The 27,864-nt window shown below is 57.4% G+C and overlaps 1 protein-coding gene across 7 annotated transcripts; it reads left to right on the top strand.

The window, feature by feature from the left end:
• On the top strand, positions 1-27,856 carry GPSM1 (G protein signaling modulator 1). 7 transcript variants are annotated; one of them, XM_084799929.1, is made up of 15 exons: positions 1-212; positions 864-1,239; positions 7,839-8,060; positions 8,853-8,988; positions 9,253-9,395; positions 9,772-9,895; positions 10,151-10,266; positions 10,931-11,086; positions 11,906-12,014; positions 13,128-13,251; positions 19,117-19,187; positions 19,855-20,037; positions 24,096-24,252; positions 24,649-24,857; positions 25,535-26,517. In XM_084799929.1, the coding sequence occupies exons 2-15, from the start codon at positions 1,172-1,174 to the stop codon at positions 25,733-25,735; spliced, it is 2,019 nt and encodes a 672-aa protein (XP_084656055.1). In that variant the 5' UTR covers positions 1-212; positions 864-1,171; the 3' UTR covers positions 25,736-26,517. The 7 variants fall into 7 exon arrangements, with proteins under 7 accessions (XP_084656055.1, XP_084656056.1, XP_084656057.1 ...); XM_084799930.1 differs by having other exon boundaries at positions 3-212; positions 19,855-20,013; positions 26,374-27,856; XM_084799928.1 differs by having other exon boundaries at positions 7-212; positions 26,374-27,856.
• The last annotated feature ends 8 nt before the right edge of the window (positions 27,857-27,864 follow it).

Below are 27,864 nucleotides of genomic sequence, written 5' to 3'. Positions count from 1 at the left end.
CACAGCCACTGTATTGTGGGCTGCGGCTGCAGGGTCTGTCTAGGGTGACCTTGGCGTGGTGTTCATCTTCAGGCAAGGGGCCAGAGATGCAGAAAAAAACTGCCAAGGACATGGCCATTTTCTCCACCCTGCCTTGTCCCTGTGCCATTGAGGGCCACAGCTACTTTGCCAAGAAGATTGGGACAGGGCTGGAGAGGGGAGCAGAGAGCTAGGTGAGTCCCAGCTAGGCTGGCCGTCTTGAGGCCTCTGGTATGTCCAGATGGTGTCCTGTGGCTGGGGTTGGGGGGTTGGCTGGGGTGAAGGCTCTGAGACTACTCATGCATGGATGAAGAAAGATCCCTCAGGGGATGGGCAGATGAATGAATGAGTACCACCAGTCTCCCAGGTGGGCCCCTGATGTTCTACCAGTATGCTTCGCGAACAGTTGCATTTCACAGAGAATGGAGACAACAGAAAGTCTGGTGTGAAAATCCTAGGAAGGCAGAGACTTGCCCAGGGCCCCCACAGCATCCCCCCACCCCCCAAACCCCAGCCAGGAAGACCTGTATTCTCCTTACCCCTGGGTGCATCTATGGCCTGTACCTCACAAGAGGTGACAGGAAAGGAACAAACAGGGTGAGTGTGTGTGTGTGTGTGTGTGTGTGTGTGTGAGAGAGAGAGAGAGAGAGAGAGAGAGAGAGAGAGAGAGAGAGAGAGAGAGAGAGAGAGAGAGAGAGAAGGCAAAGAGGTTTCAACAGCTGAAGCCAGAGTGCAGGGTCTCAGGTGTGTATGTAAGAAAGGCGGGGGGGGGGGGGGGGGGGTGCCGAGGGGGAGGACAGCATCATGGCACTGAACTCCAGGGGCTTAGCAGATCTTCCCCCTAGGAAAAGGGCACCCAGCATTGCATAGATTAGACCAAGACTCTCCCTATACTGGACCCCGCCCACCCAGCGGAAGGCGGGACCGCCGCAGTGCTGGCCGGTGGGCGCCTGCCCCTCCCCATCCTCTCTCTGCCTGGCGGCGGTGACATCACGGCTCTGGCGGGAGAGGCGGCGGCACCCCAGCACATCACTTCCTCGGCGTCTCGCGCGGAGGCGCGGACAGGCGGACGGACGCGCGGACAGGCGGGCAGATCGGCGGGCAGACGGGCCGCAGCGCGGGGCGGTGCTCCTGCTCGGCGCGTCCCCGACTCATGGCGAGCCCGGCCCCGCCCGCGGCGGACGAGCTCCCGGGCCCAGCCGCCAGGCGCCTCTACTCCAGGTAGAGTACTCAAGGACCGGGATGGGGACGGGGACCCGAGTGGCAAGCGCGGGCGGGAGGCTGCCGACCCAGAACAAAGGCTGCTGCGGCGGCGCGCAACGTGGCCGGGGACGCGCCTCCCTGGATCTGCGCAGAGAGCGGTGGGGGCGCGGGGCCCAAAGATCGGCCCCGCCGTAGAGGGGCTAGGGGCTGGGTTCTGCCTGCAGCCCTGTCCGGGTGCCAGAAGGGCTTACGAGAGACGGGCAGACCCCCCCCCCCGCCCCCAGGCTCTGCGGGGTGCCCCCGAGTAACCTAATGTCAGGGTTCGTTGCCGGGAGTTCCCCTCCCAAGCCCGACACTGCCACGACCCGGTGCTGGGGTGGCGTGGCCAAGACCCAGGCTGTCATGATGGGGGGGGTCCCCTACATTCACTAGCCATCCCCAGCCTCAGGCCAGCAGGAGCTGGGCCTGGGCCAGGCAAGTGGGTGTGTGCCTCCCTACAAAGGCACTTGCCTTCCAGGCAGGTTCACAGGTGATCCAGCGGTCCGTGCTTTGTGCCCACGCCCACTGGGGCATGACAGGCTAGCCCTGCCCCTGGCTGCATGCCTCAGTGGTGACTCCCTCCTGATGAGGGTGTTCCCCCAACGAGGTGCTGGTCCCAGAAGTGGACCAGGTGCTGGCATTTCACGCTGGCCTCAGGTTGTGATGGAAGGGTCTGAGCGCTGGACAAGCACTGTAGGCAGTCACCAGGCCTAGAGGAAGGCCCAGCACTCTGCAGTGAGCTTCTCACTCCCCGCCTTTTCTATCCCCCAAATCTGGGGCCTCCCTTCAAGGGGTCAACCCTGAAGAAATCTGTCCCATGTGAGGGGGCCCATCAACCAGCCAAGCTCTGCCTAGTACCCCCAAAGAGCAAACTGAGGCCTCAGCAGCTGGTGAAAAGAGACCTTGCCCTCCTGTTCGACTCTACTGCAGCTCAGAGACAGTGTCTCCATTGTGTAGTGTTGGAGATCATGCCTGAGCCCTGCACTCTGCCTCCAGGTTCTGGTGCAGGGGTAAGAGGTTTCTGGCAGCTTCTTCCTAGAATCCCCTGGGAGTGGAGGCTCTGATGGGTCACATTTACCTCAGGGCCAGCCACCTGTGAGAAGGAGGTGTGTACCGTGCAGCTTGTAGCATGTGTGTGTGTGTGTGTGTGTGTGTGTGTGTGTGTGTGTGTGTGGTGTGTGTAAAAGGGAGGTGAATAATCAGAGCACAGGTCTCCAAGCTGTGTCGGATGCCCCCAGTTCTCCTTGATGTGACTCACTAGGCAGAACCCAGGCCCTAAATTCTGGTTAGGGACAATATTCAGCATACTGTGTGAGGCCCTGAGCGCAACCTGGCAACCCTCCAAGCTGAAACCCAAGCTGAGCTCAGAAGGTTGAGCTGGGACCAGATTTCAGCCGAGCAGCCAAGAGCCTTCCCACAGGGCCTTCCAGGAGGCCTGTGAGCAATGTGGCCTCCAGCTAGGGGGGGGTCACAGCCAGGCCTGGACAGCCAGTCCCTGGCTTTAATAAGCTGGGCAGATGTGACATGCCTGAAGCAGTTATTAGAGAGGGTTCAGAGGAATAGTGTGCCATCAGGCCCAGCACGTGTGGCTGGTGCAACTAAAAGGAAGAAATCCACGCATGTCCTGTCTCCTGATAAATCCCCATGTGTCCTGGGAAGCTGGCCTGCTGACATGGGAGCTGGGGACTGTGGCTGCTCTGGTACATGGGTGCCTAGGTGAACTGTAGTCACCTGATCTAAGAGCCCCTGTGGCTGTTCCCGAGCCGATACAGGATGTCTTGGTGAGAGATGATCTCTGTACCATTTACCCTCCCAGGAGCAGCCCCATTCCTAACCGGCATCTAGCTGAGAGGGTTTGACACTTATAAAATGGGGACTGGCTCAGGGAGGCGGGAATGCTGGGAGGGATGGGGTAGGGAGGAAGGGATCTCTGTTGAGAAGTCCCCGTCCGCTGGCATCTCTAAGGGGAGCAGCACAGGGCTGTGATCCTTCCAGAGTGGCTCGGTAGGTGACATGGCTTGCGCTCAGGACCTCAGTGTGGAGGTGGGCCAGCTAGGGTGGGCACTGCCTTCCTCTTTAGGGAAGTGAAGGATTGCTGTTTGCCTGCTCAGCAGTAGGTCTGTTTAGCAAGATGGCAAATCCCAGGCAAGAAGTTGCTCCATCCCAGGATCAGGTGGTGTGGCCAATGGGGCACACTAAGCTCCAAGCCCCACACAACTTTGATCATGAGTCTCGAGGGTAAGATTTCAAGTGACCCTTGTGGACAGGTCTTCCGGGGCCTCAGATAACCTGACATCTGTTTGTTCAAATGGCCACAGCCCTCTGGACATATGAACACTTTGACAGGGGACACATGGGCAATACCTTATGGGCCTGCAGAAGTGATCTGGGGGGACAGGCGTTCCAGGAACTTCTCTGCTCAGCCACATCAAACTGGCTGGCCCCAAAAGACCAGGAGAGGGTGGAAAGCAAAGCAGGCATGCTGATGGGGAGGCACGGAGGCCCAAAAGAGCACCCCAGGGTCCAGGCTGTACCCTGATAGTCTTGGCCAACGTGGTCCAGAAGTGGAACCCCTGTACCCACAGAACCTCAGAATAGGACGCGAGTTATCCAAGGTCTAGAAGCCTTCTCTACTCACCCGGAAGTTTTTGTCTCTGCTAAGAGCCCAAAGTGGCCTCAGGACACTACTGCCCCGTGTCCTGTGACTGCAGATGTACCGCCCCCATTCTCATCGCTGGGTTACATAGCCAAAAGGCACGTAGCCTGGTAGGGGAGCTTCCAGGGGTGTTCCTGTCATCACTGGGAGGAGACCTATGAGAGGCCACCAATGCACTTCCCTCAGGCACTGGATTTTCCAGGATCTGATCCTGCGGTCCTCTGTCCACATTGGTAACTCCTCTCTTGAGGGTCCTCCCCTTTGCCTTGAAAGGGCTGAGAAGGTTCCTAGGACCTTAGAAGTTAGAGAGAAAGCCCAATTGCCCTGGGGTCAGCCTCCGCAGACCCCGTGTGGCCCTGCACCCTGGTTAGGCCCGTAATTTGGAGCTTACCTTGAAGAGCCGTGTGAGTGTAGCCGTGGGCGAGAGTCCTGCAGGGTTAAGAGGACTCTGTGTTCCAGTTCAGTTCAATTGCCTGTGCCAGGATCCAGGGCAGACCAAACACCAGCGGGTGGAGAGAGTGAAAAGGTCCAGAATCCTAGCTCTGTCCAGCCATGAGGCAGGCCCTCCTGGCTGGCGTTCCAGATGGGGGACTCCAGCTTTGTGGCAGCCTCTGTCAGCACCAGGTGGAGAACAGAGCAGGATTGGGGGGGGTCTCATGCCTTACGCCCATCCTTTCCCCACTACTGTTACCGGCACCTAGTGCGTGCAGCCCTAGTGTTCCTGAAACTCCCGGCGCCTGGGTCTGACCTGCATAAAAGTTTGCCAAGGGATGGGTTCCGTGCTCCCTGCCCAGCCCCCGGAGGACAGAAGGGCAGCAGGGGATTACCTTAGGCTCCCTACCCCACCCCCCTCTGCCATCAGTGCTCATCTGTCCAGCCTGAGCTGCCCTTGATCCCTTGATTCACGTCATACCCCAGGAAGGAGGGAGGCGCTTTTGGAGAGCTCGGGGTCTCCTGTAGCCCAGCCTTAAGATCCTGAGATCGGCACATCTTCGAACTCCATGGTGCTGGCTACCACCATGGAGGGCCAGCCTCTTGGCCTGAGCTTGGCAGAGAAGGCTGTGTGCAAGGTGGTATATGGTGCCCCTCGCCCCCGCCCATTGCTGCTGCCTGTGGGCCTGGAGCTGTGGCTGTATGTGCAGAAGATGCGGAACCTACAGAGAAAGAGGTGGGGACCAGGCAGGTTTCAGGGTTCAAGGCTGGATGGCTAGGTGGGTCCAGGCATAGTCTGGGAGTGCCTTAGAATCAGGGAGGGACAGGAACCTACAGGGAAAAGATGCTGCTAGTTGGGCAGGTGACAGGTGTCAGAGACACCTGGGGGTGTCTTGGGAAAGGCTCTTTTTGTCATGGCCTAAGTCAGTTCTGGTACAGAATTACCACAGTGATGCTCCTTCTGGCATATTCTCCAGGGCCTCTGCCCCACATTGCTCCCAAACCTTTGCTCTCTTGGTGCCAAATCTCTGGGCTAAGAGGATGACAGGGTGGGGTGGCAGTACCCCCATGTAACAGACTCCCGTGCATTCATCTAGAAGGACGGCAAAGCTGAGGCATATCTGGCTGCTCAGCAACCACGGGGCAGGGACAGATAGGCCTTAATTAAGAAGCCAGAACTTGGCGCTGGCCACAGGAGAAAAGATGTCTTGTGGCTGGTTGCCACAGTAACCAAGGCTCTTGTGGCCAATGTGGCATCTGATGGCCTTTCCCAGAGGGCTTGGTAAGGTGACTGTCTAGATGGGAGTTCAAGAGGATAGCCCAAGGGCCTGGCTTCCTGGTCTCAAGGTTACATGCCTTACCCTGAGGCCACGTGGCTCTGCTGGTCTCTGGAGGAAACAGAAATGGAGGGAATTCGGAGCCCCAGCCCATCAAGAATCCCTTTCTCTTTTAATTTTGAATTTTTTTTTTTAGTTTTTCAAGACAGGGTTTCTCTGTGTAGCCTTGGCTGTCTTGGACTCACTTTGTAGACCAGGCTGGCCTCGAACTCACAGCTATCCACCTGCCTCTGCCTCCCAAGTGCTGGGATTAAAGGCGTGTGCCACCATGCCCAGCCACCAAGTGTGTTTCTAATGTCCTGCATACCCCTGTCTGTGTTTATGTCGCTGGTTAACAGTATCTGACTGAGGACCCTTCAAATGCTGTGCCTGGGCCTCAGCCTTGCTTAAGAATGTCTGAACTGTGTGTCTGGAAGAGGCAGGTCCCCACAGCCTCCCTGTGGCAGACATGCCCAGAGAATGACACTGATCTGAAACAGAGGCCTTCGGGGCGCAGCACGGGGGGTGTGGTGAGCTGGCTGGGTGGATGATAGCCAGAGATGCTCTCGCAGGACCAGCTCAGACTGCAGCATAATGGAAGGTACCAGAAGCCGGAGAGGCAGGAGACAAGCTCCTGCCCACCGCTCCTGAGAAGTCATGTTCCACTCCCTGGGGAGATTGGAGGCAGGCATCAGAGCTTCTTTGAACCTGATCTTATGGCGTCAGAAGAGAAGGGCAGGGCAGCCAGAGGTTGGCTTCTGGAAAATCAGGCACCTTTCGAGTGGTGGCTTGTACTGCAGAAAAGAAGTCATAGGTGCTGTAGGCTTGGGGGATTTCCAAGGGGACTGAACATCATAGCCTGGTTCCCAAGGTGTTGACTGTGTGGGCACCTGGGCACAGGGAGGGTGGGACTTCCCTCAGCAGCACAACTCTCTGAGCCTAGGGAATGCAGGCACTTGGGCCAGCTTCTCAAGGGTGCGTTGACTCCACTATCTGTTAACGTGGCAGGGTTATCCTGGGAAAGGTCAGAGTGCCCCATTGATAACAGAATATGGAGGATGTGGCTTTGCAGTTTGTGTCAGAGAAGCTTTGGGTAAAATTCTTGGTGCCTCTGTCCCTGATTTTTGCCCTTCCCCCACATCATTCTGGGTTCTTTTTTTTTTTTTTTTTTTTTTTTTATGAATGTTCTATCTGCATGTACACCTGCATGCCAGAAGAGGGCATTAGAGGGTTTAGGTGGTTGTGAGCCACCATGTGGTTGCTGGGAATTGAACTCAGGGCCTCTGAAAGAGCAGCCAGTGCTCTTAACTGCTGAGCCATCTCTCCAGCCCACTGTGGGTTCTTGATTGGTCCTCATGACACAGAGGAGGGGCCAGCATCTTGGGCGACAAGGCACTTGATGTTGACTTCCAAAGTATTCTGTCGGAGCTGTGCCCAGTGCCATATGTCTGTGTTTCCAGCCTCTGGGAAGGCCAAGGCAAGAGAATTGCTTGGGCATAGGCAGTGTAGAGAGACCCTGGCTCAAACAGTGAAAAGAAAAATGACAGGTTGGTCTGAAACGAGAGCAAAGACTTGCTCACTCAAGTCCCCAGGCGTGGGTTACAGGAGCAGCACAGGATGGGGACTTTGGTGGTGATGGTCTGTTCAGGGCCTGGGGACGGGATACCTTGGCGCAGCTTCCCACAAGGACATTTGCACTTTTTTACCACAACCTGAGGATCTTATAACCCTACATATGAAACCTTCAGATGAAGGCTGTTTCTGGTCCCTGGTGGTAAGGGACAGGTTTTGAGTTAGGGATTGCTGGGCAGTGGTGGCGCAAGCGTTTGATCCCAGTACTCAGGAGGCAGAGACAGATGGAAGGAACTCTTGAGTTCAAGGCCAGCCTGGTCTACAGAGTGAGTTCCAGGACAACCGTGGCTGCACAGAGAAACCCTGTCTTGGAAAAAAAAACAAAACAAAAACAAGACAAAGCAAAACAAAAGGCAGGGGCGAAGGTCAGCCGCACAGCTGCGGCACTGTTGGGCTCAGCATCTGCTCCAGAGCGTGAATTCCCAGCTGGCGTATCTGTGAACACAGCTGGGATGTAGGCCACAGCTGCTGAGGGACATTGCCTCTCTATTGTGACCACAGAGGATCCCAGGGGTGCTTCATGACAATCCTTCTCTGCCTAGGATGGAGGCCTCCTGTCTGGAGTTGGCACTGGAAGGTGAGCGCCTGTGCAAGGCAGGGGACTTCAAGGCCGGCGTGGCCTTCTTCGAGGCTGCTGTACAGGTGGGCACAGAGGACCTGAAGACCCTGAGTGCCATCTATAGCCAGCTTGGCAATGCCTACTTCTACCTGAAGGAGTATGCCCGGGCCCTGCAGTTCCACAAACATGACCTGCTGCTGGCACGGTAAGTCCTGGTGGGTTGTGGCCTGATGGCGTTGGTCTGGTGCCCTGCCCTTGGGGAGGTATCTCAGAACCCGGAGAGCCCAGCAGGAGGTCCTGGCCTGGGAGGGGGGGGAAATCTGTGGACCCTTTAGAGGTTAAGATACATGTGTGTGTCTATGTGTGTATATGCACGCAAGTATCTGTGTGCCTGGGCCTGCATGTGTGTACATGTGTGAACACGTGTCTGTCCACATGTTCTGTCTGGCCTGCTGTGTCTCTTTCTTCCTGAGACTGTGTCTCTACCACTTAGAGATTTTTTTTTTCTGTGGCCTTGGGTTCCGGCTCGCTCTTGCCATCTTCTCTATAAGATGGTCTTACCCCCCAGGAGCCCCCTGCTCTTTCTGTGAACTTTAATCCCTTGAAGGTTTATGGTCTCCCTCCTGCCCTTACCCGTCTCAAACTTCCCAGCATTCCTGAGTTTCCATCCCGCTGTCTCCAGTCTTGTCTAGCCTCTGACTCTACTTTCCTATTGTGTCCTACGGGGCCTTTCCTTTGCTCCGCATTCAACCCAGCTCCATCTTGAGGCCTCAGAGCCACTTTGCCTTCCTAGATGGGGCAGACTCCTCCCAGCACCGCCCATGCTGGTAACCACACCCACCGGAGAACCTCTCCCCATCCTGTCCTCAGCGCTCAGTCCAGATCTGGTGCCAGTGGGTCACTCTACACGGGTGGTCCATCTCCTCTGAGGCTTCTGTGGCCCTTGCTCAGCTCAGGGCCCAGCCTGACTGGCTCCTCACTGCTTCCTGCCCTCCAGGACCATTGGTGACCGTATGGGTGAGGCAAAGGCCAGCGGAAACCTGGGTAACACACTCAAGGTCCTAGGCCGCTTCGATGAGGCAATCGTCTGCTGCCAGCGACACTTGGACATTGCCCAGGAGCAAGGGGACAAGGTGGGTGGCTGGACCCCTTGGATCCTCTGCTCCTCTTGTGCCTGCTGGAGCTCTTACCCTCAAACATTAGCAGACAGAGCATTGGGCACGGCCATCTCCACCACCCACTTGGCAGAGATAGAAGGGGTAGAGGGTGGACCTGGGTTTGCCCTTCCTCAGGGACCCAGCAGGCCAGGGGCTGAGAACACATCCTACAAATGCACCTTGGGGTGAGTTCCCTGGGGGACTGGAGAGCATGCCCCCTTACCTCACTGCTGCCCACAGGTTGGGGAGGCGAGAGCACTTTACAACATTGGAAACGTGTACCACGCCAAGGGTAAGCAGCTGTCCTGGAATGCTGCACAGGACCCTGGGTACCTGCCACCTGATGTCCGTGAGACCCTGCACAGGGCCTCCGAGTTCTATGAGTGAGTGAGTGGGGTGGGCTGGCACCATGGGGTGAGGACTGAGGGGGCTGGAGCTTGTCTGAATGCCCTTGCATTCCTTAAACACTTCTTGAGCCAATGTGTGCCGCTTAAGGGACTGGGCAGATCCTCGGACACAAAGCCCCCTCACACACACCCGGCCACCCCTCCCCTCCCACACATGTATCAGGGGGGTGGGTTTTGACCAAACTTCCAGCCCTGAGGTTCAGATGTCATCTGAGCCAAGGAACCCATTCCAAGCCTCCCCGGATCCACCACAGTCCTGGGAGAGCCACTCAGTACCTTTCCAGCCCCAGGAGGAGGCAGTGCAGCCACTGGTGCTGGAAAGACCGCAGCTCAGAAAGACTTGGCCCCCTAGGAGGAACCTGTCCCTGGTGAAGGAACTAGGCGACCGAGCAGCCCAGGGCAGGGCCTATGGCAACCTGGGTAACACCCACTACCTGCTGGGAAACTTCACCGAGGCCACAACCTTTCACAAAGAGGTGAGCTGGGCCCGGGTGTGCTGGGTCAGGGATGTTAGAACAGGAAGGCTTAGGGTCACCCCTTCCAGTCCTCAGTAGCAGGGCAGCTGAAGTGCCCCACTGCTCCCCCAGATCCTATTGTATTTGACCCAGTGGTTCCTGTCTGCTCCCCTGCACACTCAGCCATCAGGCCAGCACCTCGGGCGGGGAGGCATCCCCAACTGTTCTAGGGTTCCAGGGCTATGCGATGGTCTCAGGGCTTGGGTCTGTCTGCAGCGTCTGGCCATCGCTAAGGAGTTCGGAGACAAGGCAGCTGAGAGGAGGGCTTACAGCAACTTGGGCAATGCCCACATCTTCCTGGGGCGCTTTGATGTGGCTGCTGAACATTACAAGTAAGCAGGGAAGACAGCCCTGGGGTACACTGGTTGCAAGGCCACATGGAAATGCCCATCCCAGAGGGCAGCCCTGGGGTGCACTGGCCACTAGGCTGCAGAGATGCCCATCCCAGAGGGCAGCCCTGGGGTGCACTGGCCACTAGGCTGCAGAGATGCCCATCTCAGAGGACAGCCCTGGGGTGCACTGGCCGCTAGGCTGCAGAGATGCCCATCCCAGAGGGCAGCCCTGGGGTACACTGGCCGCTAGGCTGCAGAGATGCCCATCCCAGAGGGCAGCCCTGGGGTACACTGGCCGCTAGGCTGCAGAGATGCCCCCTCCCCTGTTGCATTCCCAGCAGCCAGGTGGGCCGATGCATGGGTGTCCTGGACCTGGTCCACACTCCTTAGCTGCCTCCTGGGTAGAGGGGTGGCCACTAGATGGAGCAGAGACTTCAGGACCAGGCCTAGTGTGGGGCCCATATGCTCACCTCACAGTTCTGAGCGGTGGACACTCAGTCTCCGGATGCCCTGGAGAAAGTATCATCAGCTCAGAGTGGTTAGCGGACTACCAGCTCCTTAACCAGTGGGAACCTGTGCGCCCGCATGCATCTGGTGCCGTGGCCGTCCCCGCCCCCACCCCCCCCCACCCCCCAGGCACTGACTGCTTTCCCATGCTGCACAGGAAGACGCTGCAGCTCTCTCGGCAGCTCCGGGACCAGGCAGTGGAAGCACAGGCTTGCTACAGCCTGGGCAACACCTACACGCTGCTGCAGGACTACGAGCGAGCTGCCGAGTACCACCTGCGGCATCTGGCCATCGCCCAGGAGCTGGCTGATAGGTGTGTTGTGGGAACAGGGCCCGGGCCGCGACTGGCTTAGGGTGACAGCCTGGGTCGCTGCTGCCCACAGCACGGTCAGAGCAGTTTCCCTCCTAGGCCCTCAGTCTGTCCCTCAGTGGGAAACAGTGTAAGGCTCGCAGGGGTCTTCTGCAGGACCTGGGGCGGGGGGGGGCAGGGGGGGCAGGGGGGGCAGGGGGGGCGGGGGGGAGGCTTTTCCATCCCGCATACCAGCATATCCCCCTCCCCCATGGCAATGTAATTCTTGTGGTCTCCAACTCTGGAATAGTCTTCCATGCAGATCTGCTGTAGCAAGGTCTCCGAGGCGCAGGCCTGGGGGCAGCAGTAATGGAGGGTTATCCTTCAAGAGCTATCCTGTCCTCAGGACTCCTGTGGGAGGGGCACGAAATGGAAGTGCCCTGGAACTAGGCAGAGGTAGTAGCTGTACAGCAATGGGAACAGCTAAATGGCCCTGAGTGCATGGCTCTATTTGGACCCGGGCGAGGGAGCATGGAGCAAGCTGACCACTAGGGGGCGAGCCAGGCCTTGAGTAACAGTACCAAAGTGCTGGGCCCTAAGGGCCCTATGGAGGCTCCAATTGGCCTCAGGGTTAAGCTCGTAACATACTCAAGTTAATTCAAAAGCATAGCTGGTTGGCACTTCTCCCTAAAGGAAGTGGACCAGCTAGCACTGTGGCCAGGGCCAGTGGGCCTCTTTGGCTGAGGAGACACTGTGCTGTTTGTACCAGGGTTGGGAGAGGGTCAGGGCCTTGGGGTGGCAGGCAGTCCTGGGAGGCAGGTGTGATTGTCTAACCTTTCACAGGGTGGGAGAGGGCCGGGCATGCTGGAGCCTGGGGAATGCCTATGTGTCTATGGGGAGCCCTGCACAGGCCTTGACCTTTGCCAAGAAGCACCTGCAGATCTCCCAGGAGGTGAGCCGGGCCCCCTCCCCTAGGCCTCTGCTGGTGCCTCAGCAGCCCATCGTCTCCTTCTTAGGCTGTTGTCACTGGCTTCTCTGAACATTGGGTCCCTATAAGTTTCCACATCATCTGTGTACAAGGGTCTGTGGGTCTGTGGGGAAGCGAGGACCGGGGTTCCAAACTCAGAATGCTGGTGTCCCTGTGTGCATTCCATCCTCCAACCCCGGTGGAACTGGGCCATGTTGGGTTACGGGGATGCTGGGAGTAACCTCTTGGAGGTGGACTGGGGAGACCCAGGTTCTGTTGCCCAGGGACACTTCCTAGGGGCCCCTCCCTAGGAAGCCGAGTCGTCCCTCCTCTTGGTTCAGTCCCCTGCTACCACGGGCAGTGCGGGGACATCCCAGAGAAACCTGGCCTCCCTAACTAAGGGTGGACCTCAAGCTTTTACAGCACCAAAAAGGACTTCACAGCTGGGTGGTGGTGGTGGTGGCACACGCCTTTAATCTCAGCCCTCGGCAGGCAGAGGCAGGCGGTTTGCTGTGAGTTCGAGGCCAGCCTGGTCTACAAAGTGAGTCAAGGACAGCCAAGGCTACACAGAGAAACCCTGTTTCGGGTAAAAAAGAAAAGACTTCGCTGGCACCCAGGTTCAGGTGGGAGGACAGGGTGGTCTAGAGCAGAAGAGACCCTGTCTGAAGGTCGCTGCAGAGGTGACTACCCCCACACCCCGACAGGTATAGGCAGGGGTCTCTGAAGATTTCTGAGCTTCATGGCTCTCAAGGTTCCTCATGCTGAGCTTATAACCCACCTGTGAAGGCTCGGTGGGGCCTGAGAGACCACAGGCCCCTACGGTTGAGACAGGCATAGCCCAAGACCAGGCCAAGCTGACCACTCACAGGAGGCTTCTCAAGACCCTGAACACTTCCGGGGTGGACTAGAGGCTGTCTGGAACATCCAGGAACAGACCTTCAGAGCCAGCGTTTGGCAGTGAAGGAGACTGGCTAGCTCAGGAATCTAAGGGCCTTGAGGTCAGCTCAAGCTGTTCAGCAGGCCAAAGATGGTGTGCGGGAGCCCTGTCACTAACACTTGAGCCTCACCCGCCCGTCTACCCACCTCTGCTTCCTTCAGATTGGAGACCGAAACGGAGAGCTCACGGCCCGCATGAATATTGCTCAGCTGCAGCTGGCCCTAGGCCGGCTGACCAGCCCAGCAGCAGCAGAGAAGCCAGATCTGGCTGGCTATGAGGCACAAGGTGAGTTCTGGTTCTGAGGGCTGGGACTGTGAGGTCCAGTTGGGGCAGCTTCTGAGCAAGGATATGGCAAGAGAGGAACTCGGGAAAAGACAGGGTTAGGTCAACAGGTCTCACAAGGCATGGGGCAGGTCTCTCAGAAAGGGGCCACTAACAGCTTAGTAAGAGAAGAGGCGGTACCCCATCTGGGTACCTCCTCTCCCTACCCTTGTTCTGGGCCCAGGAGACCCAGGCCCACTGGGCCCACTGCCCAGGGGAGCTCACAGGAGTAGAGAGACAGGTAGACACAGAGCTGCATCGCTCTCAGTATGATGTGGGGAGAGACAGGGTGTCCAGAGTTCTGGGGCACAGATGGACCTCATGGGGGGGCAAATCAGATATCAGGGGTATTTCAGTCACTGCTCTGTTGCTATGAAGAGACACCATGACCAAGGCAACTCGAATGCTGGGGGTGGGGGTGGGGGGCTAGGTGGGGAGCATTTAATTAGGAGCTCACTTACCGTTTCATTGGCTTAGTCCATTATCGTCATGGTGGGGAGTGTAGGGACAGGCCAGCAGGCATGGTGCTGGGGGAGGTCCTGAGAGCACACATCTCATTCAAAGGCAGGGAGAGAAAGACAGAGGGGAAAAAAAGGGGCTTTTAAAACCTCAGAGCCCACTCCCAGTGACACCTCTAACAAGGCCACACCTCTTTTTTTTTTTTTTTAATATTTTTATTTAATTTTAATTTATGTGCATTGGTGTGAGGGTGTCAGATCTTGGAGTTATAGACAGTTGTGAGCTGCCATGTGAGTGCTGGGAATTGAACCCAGGACCTTTGGAAGAGCAGACAATGCTCTTAACCACTGAGCCAACTCTCCAGCACAAGGCCACACCTCTTAATCCTTCCTAAACAGTTCCACTATCTGGGAACCAAGGATACAAACATGAGTCTATGAGGGTTGTTCTTGTTTAAGCCACAACAAGGGGCAACTGAAAGGGTGGGGCCAGATGGCTAGCAGCCAGGAATACCAGTGGCAGAGGGATGGTAGCCAGGTCCGCACTGTCCCTGAGAAGGCAAGGACCTGTGGTCTCCTAGAGCCCCTCCCTCCCATGATCCCGGTGGCACCACAGGACTGATGGCAAGAAGACAGGAAATGGCTCCTTCCTAAGCAGCCCAGCACCAGAGTGTCCACCGGTCACTTCCGTAGGAGGGGCTGCAGGGAGGCTGGAGTGAGCCGCTCTGTGCCTGCCTGGAGTACTAATCAGGCAAAGCCACTTGAGTGACCTCTTTTGGACGACTTCGATGACGATTGTCCCATGTAGGTCGGATGCATAATAGATGAAAGGACAGAATGTTCCCCACAAAGCAAATACATTAACACGTACAAAGGAGGGGCTGGGTGGATGCTGGGCGCCGTGCTGAGTCAGCCTTAGGGCAGAGGCAAGCCTCAGCAGGGAACCTGCTGCCCCCTGCTTTTTGAGATTGCCAGGAACGGAGCGCCACCCAGCTCCTCATGGGCACCCACTGACTCCAGCTTTGCAGGACAGCCAGAAGGGTTTCTTGCTACCATGAGAGACCCTGGTGCCCCAAAGCCTGGAATTTCTCAGTGTGCCCTGACTTGGAAAATAAGGCTGGGGGACCCTCCGCCACTCCATGTGGCAAGAAATGCAGTGGCTAATGGGTGGGCTGGGGTTGCAGTGTGAGGCCCTGGCTGGTGTTTTCCCAGGGTAGATAGCTTTGTACAGCCCACAGCCCATGTATCCTGAACAGGACTGGCAGCTTCTGGAAAGATGCCCACAGAGGCAGCCAGCTCCTCATCCTGACTCTTCCTCCAAGCTAATGGAAAAGGGGGCCAAGTCACAAGTGAACGGCCAGGGACAAGGCAGCTCTGTCCTCCCCACATTGGCTCCTCTGCTCTGCCCTGCATGCCAGACCCTTCCCAGCTGGGGCCCCCGGAAGCCTCCTCCCCCTAGAGCTCCTTGCAGCCAACGGTTGCGCCCTGGACACTGGAGAAGAGTCTGTCCTCCAAGGAGGACGTCAGGGAGAGGGCTCTGGTACCCTCAGGTCCTGGGATGCAGCTGCTGAAGGCAGGCCGGCACTGTGAGAGTCTGTGTGGTCCTGAGGGAGACCCCTACTCAGGTGAGCCAGGATGGGCAGGGTCAGAAAGCCAGGAGAGAGCTGGGCTCAGCTGGGGCACTTGAGAAGGGCCAACCCTGCCTCCTGTGAACTGTCCAGCACCCAGGCAGGCTCATACCCAGAGTCCGCCCGAGTGGTTCGGGTGCAGGGCATAGGTGGGTACCCCAAAGGGCACAGACCCAGAAGGGTTGCAGTTGTATGGCCTCCTGGGGCTAGGGACTTCATTCTGCCTGGCCTGAAGGGAAGTCATAGCCAGGGGGTGTGGCCTTCAGTTGTTGGGCTCAGTCTGGTCTGGTATTTACATGTGGGTGTGGTGGGGGACAGGGGGGCGCTGTAGGACAAGGCACTCGTTGTTGGCTTGAAGGAGTGGAAACTATTTGAGGGAGCAATAGTGGGCTTTGCGCAGTGAGTGCGCTGTGTTTTGAGCTGAGTGGTGTGTGATGTGAGCATGGTGGACGTTGTAGGTGTGATGGCCAGTGGGCTTGAGGCAGGACAAGGGCTCAGTTTTTGTTTTGTTTTTTCCTCCTGACTTAATTGGCATAGACAAGGGACTCTTGTGCAGGAAGATAGATCCCTGGTCCCCTGAGGCCTTCCCTTCCCTTGGTGGCGCCTTCTCAGCCACAAGAGAGCAGCTCCAGACTGTGACCTAGTCGGTGGGGGTACTACCCTGCCAGCTGCTGCTTCTGCCCAGTTGTGTAGCTCTCCGGGGCTCTTACAGCACACTTGGCTATGCTCTCCGTGCCATCCAGAATGCAACGATATAGGGAACATGTAGGCGGAATTTCTGTGTGGCCTTCTGATGCGCGTGGAAGGGAGAAAAGAAGCTAGCTCTGGTTATCCCTGCTGAACTTGATGGGCCTGGGACACACACACACACACACACACACACACACACACACACACACACACACACACACCATCATCATCATCATCATCATCATTATCATCTCTGAGGTCTTATGGGAAATTCCCTGGAGGCCTTTCTCCACTTCTCCACTTCTGGTGTGGTGTCTGAGGAGCAGTGTAAGCTATGGGCTTGAGCCCTGGCCTCAGTGCCCAATGGGAGACAGGCCCACTAGTAATGCTGAGAGTGACAGTGGGCAAATGGCCTGAGTGCTGGCTGAGCCATGCTTTACAGACATGTCTGTAGCTGTTGGCCATGGGGGAGGACCTTATGGACTTGCAGACCCAGACGAGGGGAAGCAGATCTAGCCAGGGACTCACAGTATTTCTGGCATGGAGGAGGCACTAAACACAGGTCCCCATGGAGGAAAAGGGCCAGTTTCTCCATCCTATGGAGGTAAAACCACTGATAGGAGCCATCGTGGACTGGGGGTGGGGTGCTTCCCATTGGAGAGAGGGCGGGGTTTGGGTGGTCCTCCCTCCCATACAGAGGTCAGGAGCCTTCAGAAGACAGTGCTGCCCGTCCACATTGGATGGGTGGGCATAATGGAGAAGTTTCTAGACCTTGAACTGTAAGTGGGAGGGACAGGAAGCTGAAGGAAGGGTCAAGGTCTTGAGGTCTCAGTGGACAGGGCTCAGCCAAGGAGAAATGGCCATTTGCACTGTCCTGACCTGACCTCTTTGACTCAAGACAGAGGATTCGCTTAGCTGGGCCCAGCAGCCTCTCGCCCTGTCTGTGCCCTGAGCCAGCTTCTTGGGTCCACCGGGACAGCATCACAGTGGAGGGCTCATCCTGGTGGCTCTGTTAGTACATGCGGGGGACCCAGGAGCTGTCTCCATGCCCTGCATGTCCTCATTATTTCTCTCCTAATCTGGGCATGGAGTGGGCATTGGCGGCCTACAGCTTATGGCTGCATCTGGACCTGAATGGGCAGGGGCTGATGGTGGCTGTGGGGAGTTTACGATGAGGGCAGGAGAGACGGCAGGCAAGGCCCTCCTGGATATTCAGAGCCACACCTGTGTGTGCTGGGACTGGCTCGTGGCCTCCCAGTCGGGCCCCTCTGTAGTTCCTGAATGCAGCCCTCACATCCTTCTGGGTGGCTTTTTCCTGCTGGAATGTTCTCCTTGTGAACCACTCAAGAGCAAGACACAAGGCTCTCTCCCTCAAAAGCCCCAGCTTGGTCAGGGGATGGAGTCACATCCTCCTCCTGATGGCTTCTGGTGGCTCGCTGGGCATCTGAAGTTCTGTCCTGTTTTCACTGACGACTGCTCTAGAGCATCAGGCTAAAGGCCTGTGGGACATGCTAGAGGCTGGGGCTTGCCTTGCACTGATCCTCATTCCTGTACTTCCTGTCCATCATTCTGTTTTTGAGAATATGGCCCAGGCTGGCCTCACACTCACTATGTAGCCCAGGATGGCCTTGAATTTGCTGCTCTTGTGAGCGCAGTGCTGGCCACTTTGTCCCACGATGCAACAGCGGATAGGTCACAGAGTCCTGGCCAGTGCCCCACACCTATCCAACCCTATCCTCCTAGGAGGTGAGCCCTGTAGTGCAATGCCAGCATCGAGCCTGTGTTTGCCAGGGCCAGGCTGGCGCTCCTCACTGTACCTCCTTGCCTCACAGGCTCTGACCTGACTAGGTATCCGCGTTATGAAGTACTCCTGAGCAGTTGCTGTCCAGCGCCTATGTGGGGCCTGGAGGCCTGATGAAGGGGTGGGAATAGTGGCAGGTGTGCTGGGCTGAGGTCCTGCTCTGACAGGCCAGCAGTTCCTTGAAGAACTAGTGCATCAGGGAAGGGAAAGAGGCTGGGTCTCCAAATTGCCAGGTACATTCCACTCTCCACTCCTGTCACCTCTCCTCACAAGCCACAAGGTCCTCAGGGGCTGGGACCAGCACTGGCTCTCCCCCAGGTTCCCCCCTGTAGTGTCTTGGTTCCATCCTGATTGTCCGTTTGTGTGGCTTGGCTGACATGGTTCTGCTATGTATACAGACTGCCCCTGTTGACTCTCCCAGGCCCTGGGCCCTGCAGGTGGTCAAAGCAGCTGCCCATGCCATGCTCACGTCCCCAGTCTCCTGCCCATCACTGCCTATGCTGGGAAAGGGTCTGGGGACCATGGTGGGATTGCTCCCCAACCCACCTAGAAATGGAGGTCATTTCTAGAGGTCTAGAAAAGGACCCCTGGGGCTGGTGGCAGCACTGAGCAGTCTGGGGACAGGCAGCTGCTCCTTCCCACCCAACTGTGTTTGTGGACTTGGGGGCTAGCAATATGTCTCGTCTGGGAGCTCAGGGTTTTAGTTGAAATCATCCGACAGACCAGGCCGACCCCAAGTTGTTCAGTGTCCAGAGTCCCATGCAGCAGGACTGACCTCGGCCATGTCATTGCTTCTCCAGCTAAGGTGGTCCACAGTGAGCCCTGGGCACCCAGATGTTCCTCCCTGACCCATCCTTGTGTGGGTTTAGGAGGTAGGATTGGGGAGATCAGGTGTGGCTACATGGGGGGAGGGATACAGAGTACACTGGCTGCCTTCCAGGGAGAAGAAACAGTGGGAAGGCCGGGGCTTGGCTTGGCAGAGAATCCTATTAGGACTCTATTAGGCAGGGGGTGGGGCAACACGACACCAAAGCTGCACCTTTCTTGGAATTAGATGTGTCCGTAGTAAGTCTTGCGTGGCTTGTTAGGTGACTCAGTGGCCACTCAGATAGACACTATTTTCCCTTCACAAGACGGGATGTGTATGAACTCTGGCCCTGGAGAGCAGTGCTGCTGTGTCATTGGTCTCCCAGGTCCCTTGGCCTCAGAGCTTAGGGTCAGCAGTGGGCTGACTGGCTCTGATCTCTTCCAGGCGCCAGACCCAAAAGGACACAGAGGCTGAGTGCTGAGACCTGGGACCTGCTGCGGCTCCCCCTGGATCGGGTAAGCTAGGGGTCGGGGCTGGTGGCCTAGGGACCGAGGAACAGATGGCAGTAGAGGCGCAGTCAGCATATGGACTCAGGGTTAATGAGCCCAGTGCACAGTGTTTGCAGAGCTATCAGCAACCTCTTTGGGCCCTGTCCCCCATGGAGATAAATGTCCCTCCCGCAGGAGCCTATTTGTCACCATTCCCCCTCAAGGTGCTCTGACTCTACCCTCCTGGGTGGCATGTCCCAGGTTCCTGTTGGCTCCCTGCCACTGGACTTTGTCTGAAGGGAAAACAGCTGTTAGTTGTTGGAGAAGCTGGTGGGCTTTGGCAAACTCCAAATCTGGGGGGACTAGTGTGGGTACTACACAGCCCTAGGCAGGAGCCAGGTCTCTCTGATCTTCTAGTTGTAAATAGCCTTTGGGGCATAGCATGAGTTCAAGGTCAGGGATTCCTGTGGTCACCTGTGGTACCTAGTACGAGAAGGCTGACATTTAAGGAGGGTGGCGCCGCTCCAGTGGCTGCTGTCTCGTCCTGCTTTGTGCCCTCTCTTCCTTCCTTTGGAGACTGCATGCCTACTGTGCACATACACAAAGTTGGGGCAGCCGGACCAACTGCTGAGAGGGGACCGAGGTTGGTTTTAAGTTGTCCTGGCCCACAGCCAACCTGCCTTTCTGCCTCCAGGAGCAGAGTGGAGACACGCACCACACAGGGGACTGGAGGGGGCCAGGCAGGGACTCGCTCCCCCTCCCCATGAGGAGCAGGAAGTATCAGGAAGGTCTCGATGCCACTGAGGAGAGGAGGACGTGGGAGAGCGGCCACTCTCCACTGGACAGTGCTGACGTAAGGGTGCAGGTGCCTCGTATGGTAGGTGCCTGCCGAGGTGAGGGGGCAGTTGTCAACCTGAGCACTGAGCCCTTCCGTCTCTCTCTGCCTGTCCAGCCTGGCAGCTGGGGTGGTTGGTGGAGGATGTGCCGAGGCTGAGCTGGTTACTCAGGGAGGCAGAGCTGTAAGCTGCCAGGCCTTCCACCTGTATCTAGGTACTCTGTGGCACACAGAGCTCATAACTGTCACCTGGGTGCGGGGTGGGGGGTGGGGGGGTTGCTCATAGGCACTCCAGGTGAGCCTTCCTCAGGTAGGCTCTGTCTCTTTCTGGGGCCTCAGTTTCCACCTTTGTCAGCAGTCTTCAGGTGACCTCTCTCTGTGTCCCAGATCCATTTGGCTTACTGGTACCCTTGAGACCTGGCTGCACAAGCTAAGGGAGCTGGGCCGAGCAGCCTACTCCAGGCTTGCATCCCACACCTCAGCAGTTGCTTTAGAGGCTCCAGAGGGTCTGAGTAATGGCCCAAACTCAGGGAACCCAGGCAGGAACACCAGTCTGGGAGCCCTCTGCCTCAAGCCTAAGAAGTGGTACGGCCTGCCACCTCTCAGAGTGGCAGACCTGAGCTGAGGGAAGCAAGGGATGGCTAGAGATGAATGGGAAGGCCCCAAGCTTAACCACAGGGCAGGTCCCAAGGGAAAGGCCTCAGTACTGGGGCAGGACAGCATGAGAAGAGACACATCTTCTATCCCTGGGCTTGGGGAGGACATGCTGGGTGGCCTGCGCACAACTATAGACCCAGTATGGAAAGGACAGTGGGGAGTTAGCATCCGCCCCGTGTTCTGACAGGGACCCACGGCACACCCGGGGTGCTCAGACCTCCTGGGGGACTGACTCTCTGCTTTCCTGGCAGCACACTAAAATGTGTTATCTGGGAGCTCAATGGCCAGTGGGTGGAGGGTGGGGCCAGCCAGAGATCCAGAGGCAGACAGTGTATTTAGGCTCCTGAGTCTCTGTGAAGGGAGGCCACTCGGCCTGATGCTCTAGGAAGTAGCAGAAGACACACCCACCCCACTACAGGCTCAGGTGGCCTGTGCTGCACGGAAGCCTTGGTTATTCTTAGTGTCTGGAGCCCACCCTTCCTGCCAGGGCGGCTGCCTCCAGCTCCGCTCCAGCCCACTTTATACCTCTCACAGGGAGGCTTTGGAGAACTAGGAAAGGAACACACAGTCTCTTATCCCTGGGCTCAGAGGAAGGCTGTGGGAGAGCCAAGGGGCCACCCTGCCAATGTCAAGGGCCTCCCAGGCCAGAACAGGAGTCCCGTCTGTGGTGGCCTCAGGAGGCAAAGCTGAGGGAAGAAACTGCCTCTCCCAGAGGCCTAGCTTTAGCGTTGGAAGGAAGCCCAGGGGCCCAGGGGCTGGGTGGGAAAAGGCTTTCAGATAAGCTGTCCACCCCCACAGCCTTTAGCATGCCCACCCACAGCCTCAAGGGGGTGTGCTCTGTAGAGCTGGGGGAGGCCAGCTCAGTGTTTACGGAGCGAGTGTGTGTGTGTGTGTGTGTGTGTGTGTGTGTGTGTGTGTGTGTGTGTGTGTTCTCGCTCGTGAGCTGCAGCAGCGAGGGCGGGTACCAGGAGAGCCCAGCCTTCTCCCTGGCTCCTATTTAAGCATCAGGCGAATACCGTGGGTCCCAGCAACGGCAGTGAGGAGACACTTGGCACTTCGGGCAGGTGGTAGCAGCTGTGCCTGGCACCTTGGCATCCTGCCTGGGCTGCACGTGGCCTGGCAGTCATACAGCTCCTGATTGCTGCGGCTGGAGGGAGCCTGTGATTCTGCGTGAGTGTGGGGCATTGGGCACGCAGGGACTTCGGTCAGCCAGGGTAGGGGTGGGCCGGTGTACACTCCTAGGAGCTGGGCTTATGCTAAAGTACAGGAGATTGCCGTCAGACTCAAGAGGAACTCAGACATTTGGGAAAGAGTCAGGACTTGAGGCAAAGGAGAGATTTAGGTGGTGGGGAGGGGACAGGGAGGTCCGTCACAGTCTTCAGAGGACCCACAGGGGGCCCTGTGGTCTCAGACGTGGGCTCATGTTCCTCAGGGGCATAAGAAGACGAGCAGGGCAGTGCGCATAGGAAGTCCAAGTCCCAAGTCTCCAGCCTGGATATGATTCCACTGTATCTTGACAACTTGGGAGCGACGGAGAGAGGGGTCTCAGACCCTTCAGGAGCTTCCGTCAAGCAAGGAAGTCTAGAGCTGTGTGTGTGTGTGTGTGTTTGTTTGTATGTATATGTCTGTGTCTGTATGTATCTGTGTTTGCATGTACTTATGTGTCTGTGTGTATCTGTGTCTGCATGTGTGTCTGGGTGTGTGCGTGTATGTGTATTTGTATATGTAAGTATATATGTGTCTGCATATATCTCTGTGTGTATCTGTGTCTGTATGTGTGTTTGTGTGTATCTGTGTGTATGTGTGTTTGTATATATCTGTGTGTGTGTGTCTGTGTGTCTACATGTATCTCTGTATGTGTTGGGGTGCTAAGCAGACCCTTCAGCTTGGACCCTGAAGGCAGGCAGCTTCCTCTGAGCAGTCGTCCAGTCCTCCGGAGATACCTGTGCAGCTCCCACTGGCCTTGGGGGGTACAGTCTAGCCCCTGCTGAGCCTGTAGACTCCCCTCAGCCCAAGTGCTCCTTGTCCTGGGGCTGGGCTGTCTGCAGCCTTCTCTCCTGGCTCCAACAGTGAGGCTGCAGACCTGGGGACCAGGCCTGGTAGGGTCTCTCTCTCTCCTCTGCCATGTGACTGCCCTGTCCGCAGCCCCATGACTGGGCTCTCATTGTGTTTGGAATCTTGAGCTCAGTCCTACATTGGGCTTGTCCGCCAGGTCTGCTTGTATCCGGATCCCAGTTGTGTTCTGACCTCTGTGTGACCTCTCTGTGCACAGGGACATCATCCCAGGCATGGGGAATCTTCCTGTACACAGGAGGCCACAGCTTTGCGGAGCCAGGCCTTCACAGCCATTACTTTCTGCTCTTTGTGTGGACTTTGGTGGGCTGGGGGCAGGTTCCAGCTTCTCACAGCAACTGGTTCTAGACCCCATCCCACCCATTTCCAGTCCTGGACCCCAGGCCAAGCTTCTGAGGCCCATCCACATGGTAGGCCAAAGCCTTGCCCTTCCCTCTAAGGATGGGTAAACTGAGTCTGGAATGGCACAGCCTGCTTCAGTCACCTGGTTTCAGGGTTCATAGACCCAAACTCTGCCTTGGAAGTAGCCTCCCCACCCCATGACTTGTCTGGGCTTAGGACAGTCATCACTGACCTAGTGCTTAGACTACACCCGTGCTTACCTAGCCACACATTAAAGAACGGATCCTGCCATCCAGTCAGCCCAGGGAGCCAGAGCCCAGTACAGACTCCACAAAGTTTTTCCTCTTCAGGAAGGAACTCTCAGTGGTAGGCAGCTGTATACCTATCCTCATCCCCTGTGAAAGTCCAGCCCTTGACCTTCAGTCACCCGCCTCAGCCAGCTCACAGAGGACACAGCACATCGCACATAAACACACACACACACACACACACACACACACACACACTGCTGCAGGAACAGCTATCTTCTGAGCTTGACGCTGGTCTAGGACCTTTTCATTGTGTGGCCTAAAGCCAGAAAGAGGCAAGAAGACCTTCAGATCCCACCTGGGTCTCCATGCCCTTGGTGATGTAGCCTATGGCTCCTTCTGTCATTGCTGCCAGGTTGACGGCTGAGGTCATATATCTAGTGACAGGATCAGGGCCGGGCACAAATGGAGCTCTGCGTGACTGGAAGGGCCCTCTGGGATGGAGTTCAGGAGGCGTCCTGAGGATGGTGGCTTCTGACCCTGGTCTGCCTGGGGAAGAGTCCAGGCCGAGGCTGGGTAGGGGTGGCCCAGACCGAGGTAGCAGGGAGGCAGGGAAGTGACTGGCTGGGGGCAGGAGACAGCAGGGTTGGGGGCACTGTGTCAAGGGTGGGAGCACCTAGGAGGGCCCTAGAAATGTGTGTGGTCAGGGTGGGCAGTCCTGCCAGTAGCTCTGGGAGGCTGAGGCACTGAGCGCTGAATCGGGGTTCCCTTTCGACCCAGGGTATTCCCAGGGCCCCGTCTTCTGACGAGGAGTGCTTCTTTGACCTGCTGAGTAAGTTCCAGAGCAGTCGTATGGATGACCAGCGCTGTCCCCTGGAGGAAGGCCAGGCGGGGGCTGCTGAGGCCACAGCTGCCGCAACCCTGGATGAGAGGGCAGGTGAGTCCAGAGCCTGGGTGGGCCCACCAGCCAGACCCAGCACTAATCCTAGGAGCCCCACAAACAGGAAAGGCCAGCTGCAAAGTGCACCCCACCCCCCACCCCCCATCACCCAGAGCTACCTCCACACTTGTCCCTAGAGCTGCACCCTGGGAAGTATGTAATTACCCCGCCCAGAAGAACAGGCAGTGTCTATGCATCCCAGCCTTTGAGCGTGTGGGAGGCCAAAGCTTTCTCCTGTCAGCTCAAGTCCTGGGAGGCAGGGGTGGGGGCAGGGCAGGGGTAAGGTGAGTGGGAGGCAGGGCAGGGGCAAGGTGTTAGGAGCAGGCATAGGAGACTCCCTTCCCTTGGGGTACCAGTGTCCCCTTTCCAGGCCTCATCTTTTGCCCCTTGCAGCTCAGCCCTCCGTGACAGCTTCACCACAGACTGAGGAGTTCTTTGACCTCATCGCCAGCTCCCAGAGCCGCCGGCTAGATGACCAGAGGGCTAGTGTGGGCAGCCTGCCTGGGCTACGCATCACCCTCAACAATGTGGGGCACCTCCGAGGCGATGGGGACCCCCAGGAGCCAGGGGACGAGTTTTTCAACATGCTTATCAAGTACCAGGTGGGCGTGCACTCAGGAGAGAATGGGGCCTCATCCAGGCTGCAGAAGCAGCCAGGAGGCCCACAGCAAGATCTGGCCTCACGTGAGGGTTACCTAAGGGAGGCATAGCAACAAGCTGATGGGTGAGGGTGGCACAGTCAGAGTCAGGGACCATCCACAGATGCTCGGGCCTGAAGCCCTCCTTCTGCTAAGGGGCCAAAGACCTTCCAAGATGGCACATTTTGATGCCGGAGTTCAGCCCCGGGGTTGCCAGGACCCCAAATCCAGGGATGCCCACTCCAGCTTCCACACCTGGGCAGAGGAAGCTGAGGGGGTCAAGTGTTGGGAGGAAGGGAGGGAGAGTGGGATGTTAGCAGCTGGCTGGAAGGACTGGGCAGGTATGGCTCTGAAAAACATCACATAGCATGGGCCAACAGGTAAGATGGAGAACCTAGGCGTGGGAAGAGAGAACCAGGGCAGGGCTACCCATGGCTGGGTCTCACTCTGTGGGATGGGGTGAGGCTGGGATGCTGTGAGCTGTGCCATCAACTCAAGGCCCGGCAGGACGGAGGGTGGGTGGTAGGTTCACAAAGCTGGAACCTGTACATGGCAGGGCTTGCTTAGACACAGGAATGACCAGGGTCAGAGTCCCACCTCTGCATTAGGCTAAGTTTCCAGATCAATGTTCGTTCTCACAGAGGAGACAGGACCACAGCAGCGTCCAGACAGCCTCCTCTAAGCCAGCCCCTCCTGAGAAGCCTTGCCCACTCACATACCTGGGCCATCAGCTGCACCGGCTCCAGTCCCTTCTGCTCCAGGCCCTGAAGAGAAGCCAGCGTCCTTCAGGCCCCTCATCCTCCACGTCACAACAGGCAGAGCCTGTGGTGTCAGCTGGTTGACCCAGAGGAGATCTTTGGTGGGGTGGGGGTTTGGGATGGTGATGGTGGTGGCTTCCAAGTAACGAGCTCTGAGCTGTGACCACCAGGCCCTCCAAGGGCAATCCAGGACTGTGTCAGGTTCCAGGGTAGTTTTAGGGGTACAGTGTCTGGATCAGCAGGTCCCGTGAGTTGGGCCTAGGGCTGCCCAGTAGCTGCTGGCTTATTTTATGCCCACAGCATGTATCATCTAGCCCTTTCTGTTTGGCTGGCCAGCCACAGGTCTGGGGAGAATCTTCAAGAGATGTTGCCAGGGCAGGGCTCATAGCACGACCCTAGAACCTAGAAGAGGTGGCTGAAACAGGTTCTGCGTGGATCACACCAAGCCAGAGTTCGCTGCCCTCAGATTTTTTTTTTTTTTTGGACAGGGTTTCTCTGTGTAGCTTTGACTGTCCAGGACTCACTTTGTAGACCAGGTTGGTCTCGAACTCAGAGATCCGCCTGCCTCTGCCTCCCGAGTGCTGGGATTAAAGGCGTGTGCCACCACCGCCCGGCTTGCTCTCAGATTTTCAATAAACCCATCACCCACCCAGTGCCAGGATAGGCCCCTCCAGAGACCCTAGAAATACAAGCCCACCAATCTACACTGTGTGTCTGCCCAGTCCTCCAGGATTGATGACCAGCGCTGCCCACCCCCGGATGTGCTGCCCCGAGGCCCCACCATGCCTGATGAGGATTTCTTCAGTCTTATCCAGAGGGTTCAGGCTAAGCGGATGGACGAGCAGCGTGTGGACCTTGCTGGGAGCCCGGAGCAGGAGGCCAGCGGGCTGTCCGATCCCCGGCAGCAGTGTCCACCAGGTGCCAGCTAAGGCCACACCCTTACGGCCAGGCATGCCCTACCCTGGACTCCGGGAGCTCACAGCTGTCTACAATGGCCTCGATCCCTCAATAAGCCAAATCCTCCCAAGGCCATGATGGAGAGCCAGCTCAGCCCCCAGCCCTTTCCCACTGAGCCAGATAGTGGGCACACAGCCCTCAAGGACCACCCCCCACCCCACCCCAGGGTGGTGGGCTCAGGCTAGAGCTGCCATATGGGGAAGGGCATGCTTCTGTTCCCATATGGTCCACAGCTTCCTGCAAGCCTGGCCTGCCCTGCTCCAGGCTGGGCCTTCAGCATGTTGGCCCCAAGCCCCGGTGCTGTCCAGATTCTACAAGCCCTGCCCTGCCAAATGTGAAACTCTACCAACTTCCCCAAGCTCCCCAGAGGGGCCGCAAAGACTCTTATGGAGCGGGGTGGTGGGTAAAGGGGGCTACAGTGGCAAGGCATGTTCTGTCCCCCAGCTGGTCCTGGGATGGCCACACAGGAGATACACTCTGATCTGCCTCACTTCCCCAGGGCAGGCCCTCTCCTGGCCTGTCTGAACCCAACCCTGCTGTGGGAGACGGGCAACTGCAAAGTCCAGACACCCTTGACCTGGTTGTCGCTAGCCTTGCACTTGGCCTTTGAGGAAGGATGGATCTTGTCTCTGGCAAAGGGACAAGGCAAGCCTCCAAGCCCAAAACACAGGCAGGGTCTTGTCCTAGGAGTGCTGGCTGGTGGGGCATTCATGAGGGATCTCTGCTCAACTCCATCTCCAGTCCCCTCGGCGGACATCCACCCCATTTTACTAGGGAGATGGTATCTTGGCTTCCTCCCCAAGGAAGGGTCCAGATGCAGTATCTGAGTTGGACACTGGGCAATGCAGTTGGGATGGGGACTCAAGTAGGAGTCCTGGGGCATCTGTGAGACAGACCCTTGGGGACCATGGTCCCAGCTCTTGCCTACAGGTCCTGCAGGTAGCCCTATTGGAGGGCTCTGTACAACCTACTAACCCGGAGCCTCTTACCCTGCAGCCTAGGAGGGGGCAGAGCAAGGGAAAGTGAAGGGTTGGGCCTGGGGACCCGACTGAGAGGCAACAGCACCCCACGGGCAGAAGCAGATAACAGAGCACAGGGTCAAGGGCAGGACAAGGTGGCCGCCCGCATACTTGAATGTACATGTGTATTTATTGCTCACACGTGTTTGCCATGTTGTTCATGGGTTCTTTCCAACCCGAGAGGTACGTTTGTTTTTGTTTTACCCAGAAATAAAAGTCTGCCAAGTGAGTGTGGCT

Source organism: Acomys minous, assembly GCF_964271855.1.
Source record: "Acomys minous genome assembly, chromosome: 10".
NCBI classification, from domain to species: domain Eukaryota; kingdom Metazoa; phylum Chordata; class Mammalia; order Rodentia; family Muridae; genus Acomys; species Acomys minous.
This window is presented reverse-complemented; position numbering and strand designations above follow the sequence as displayed.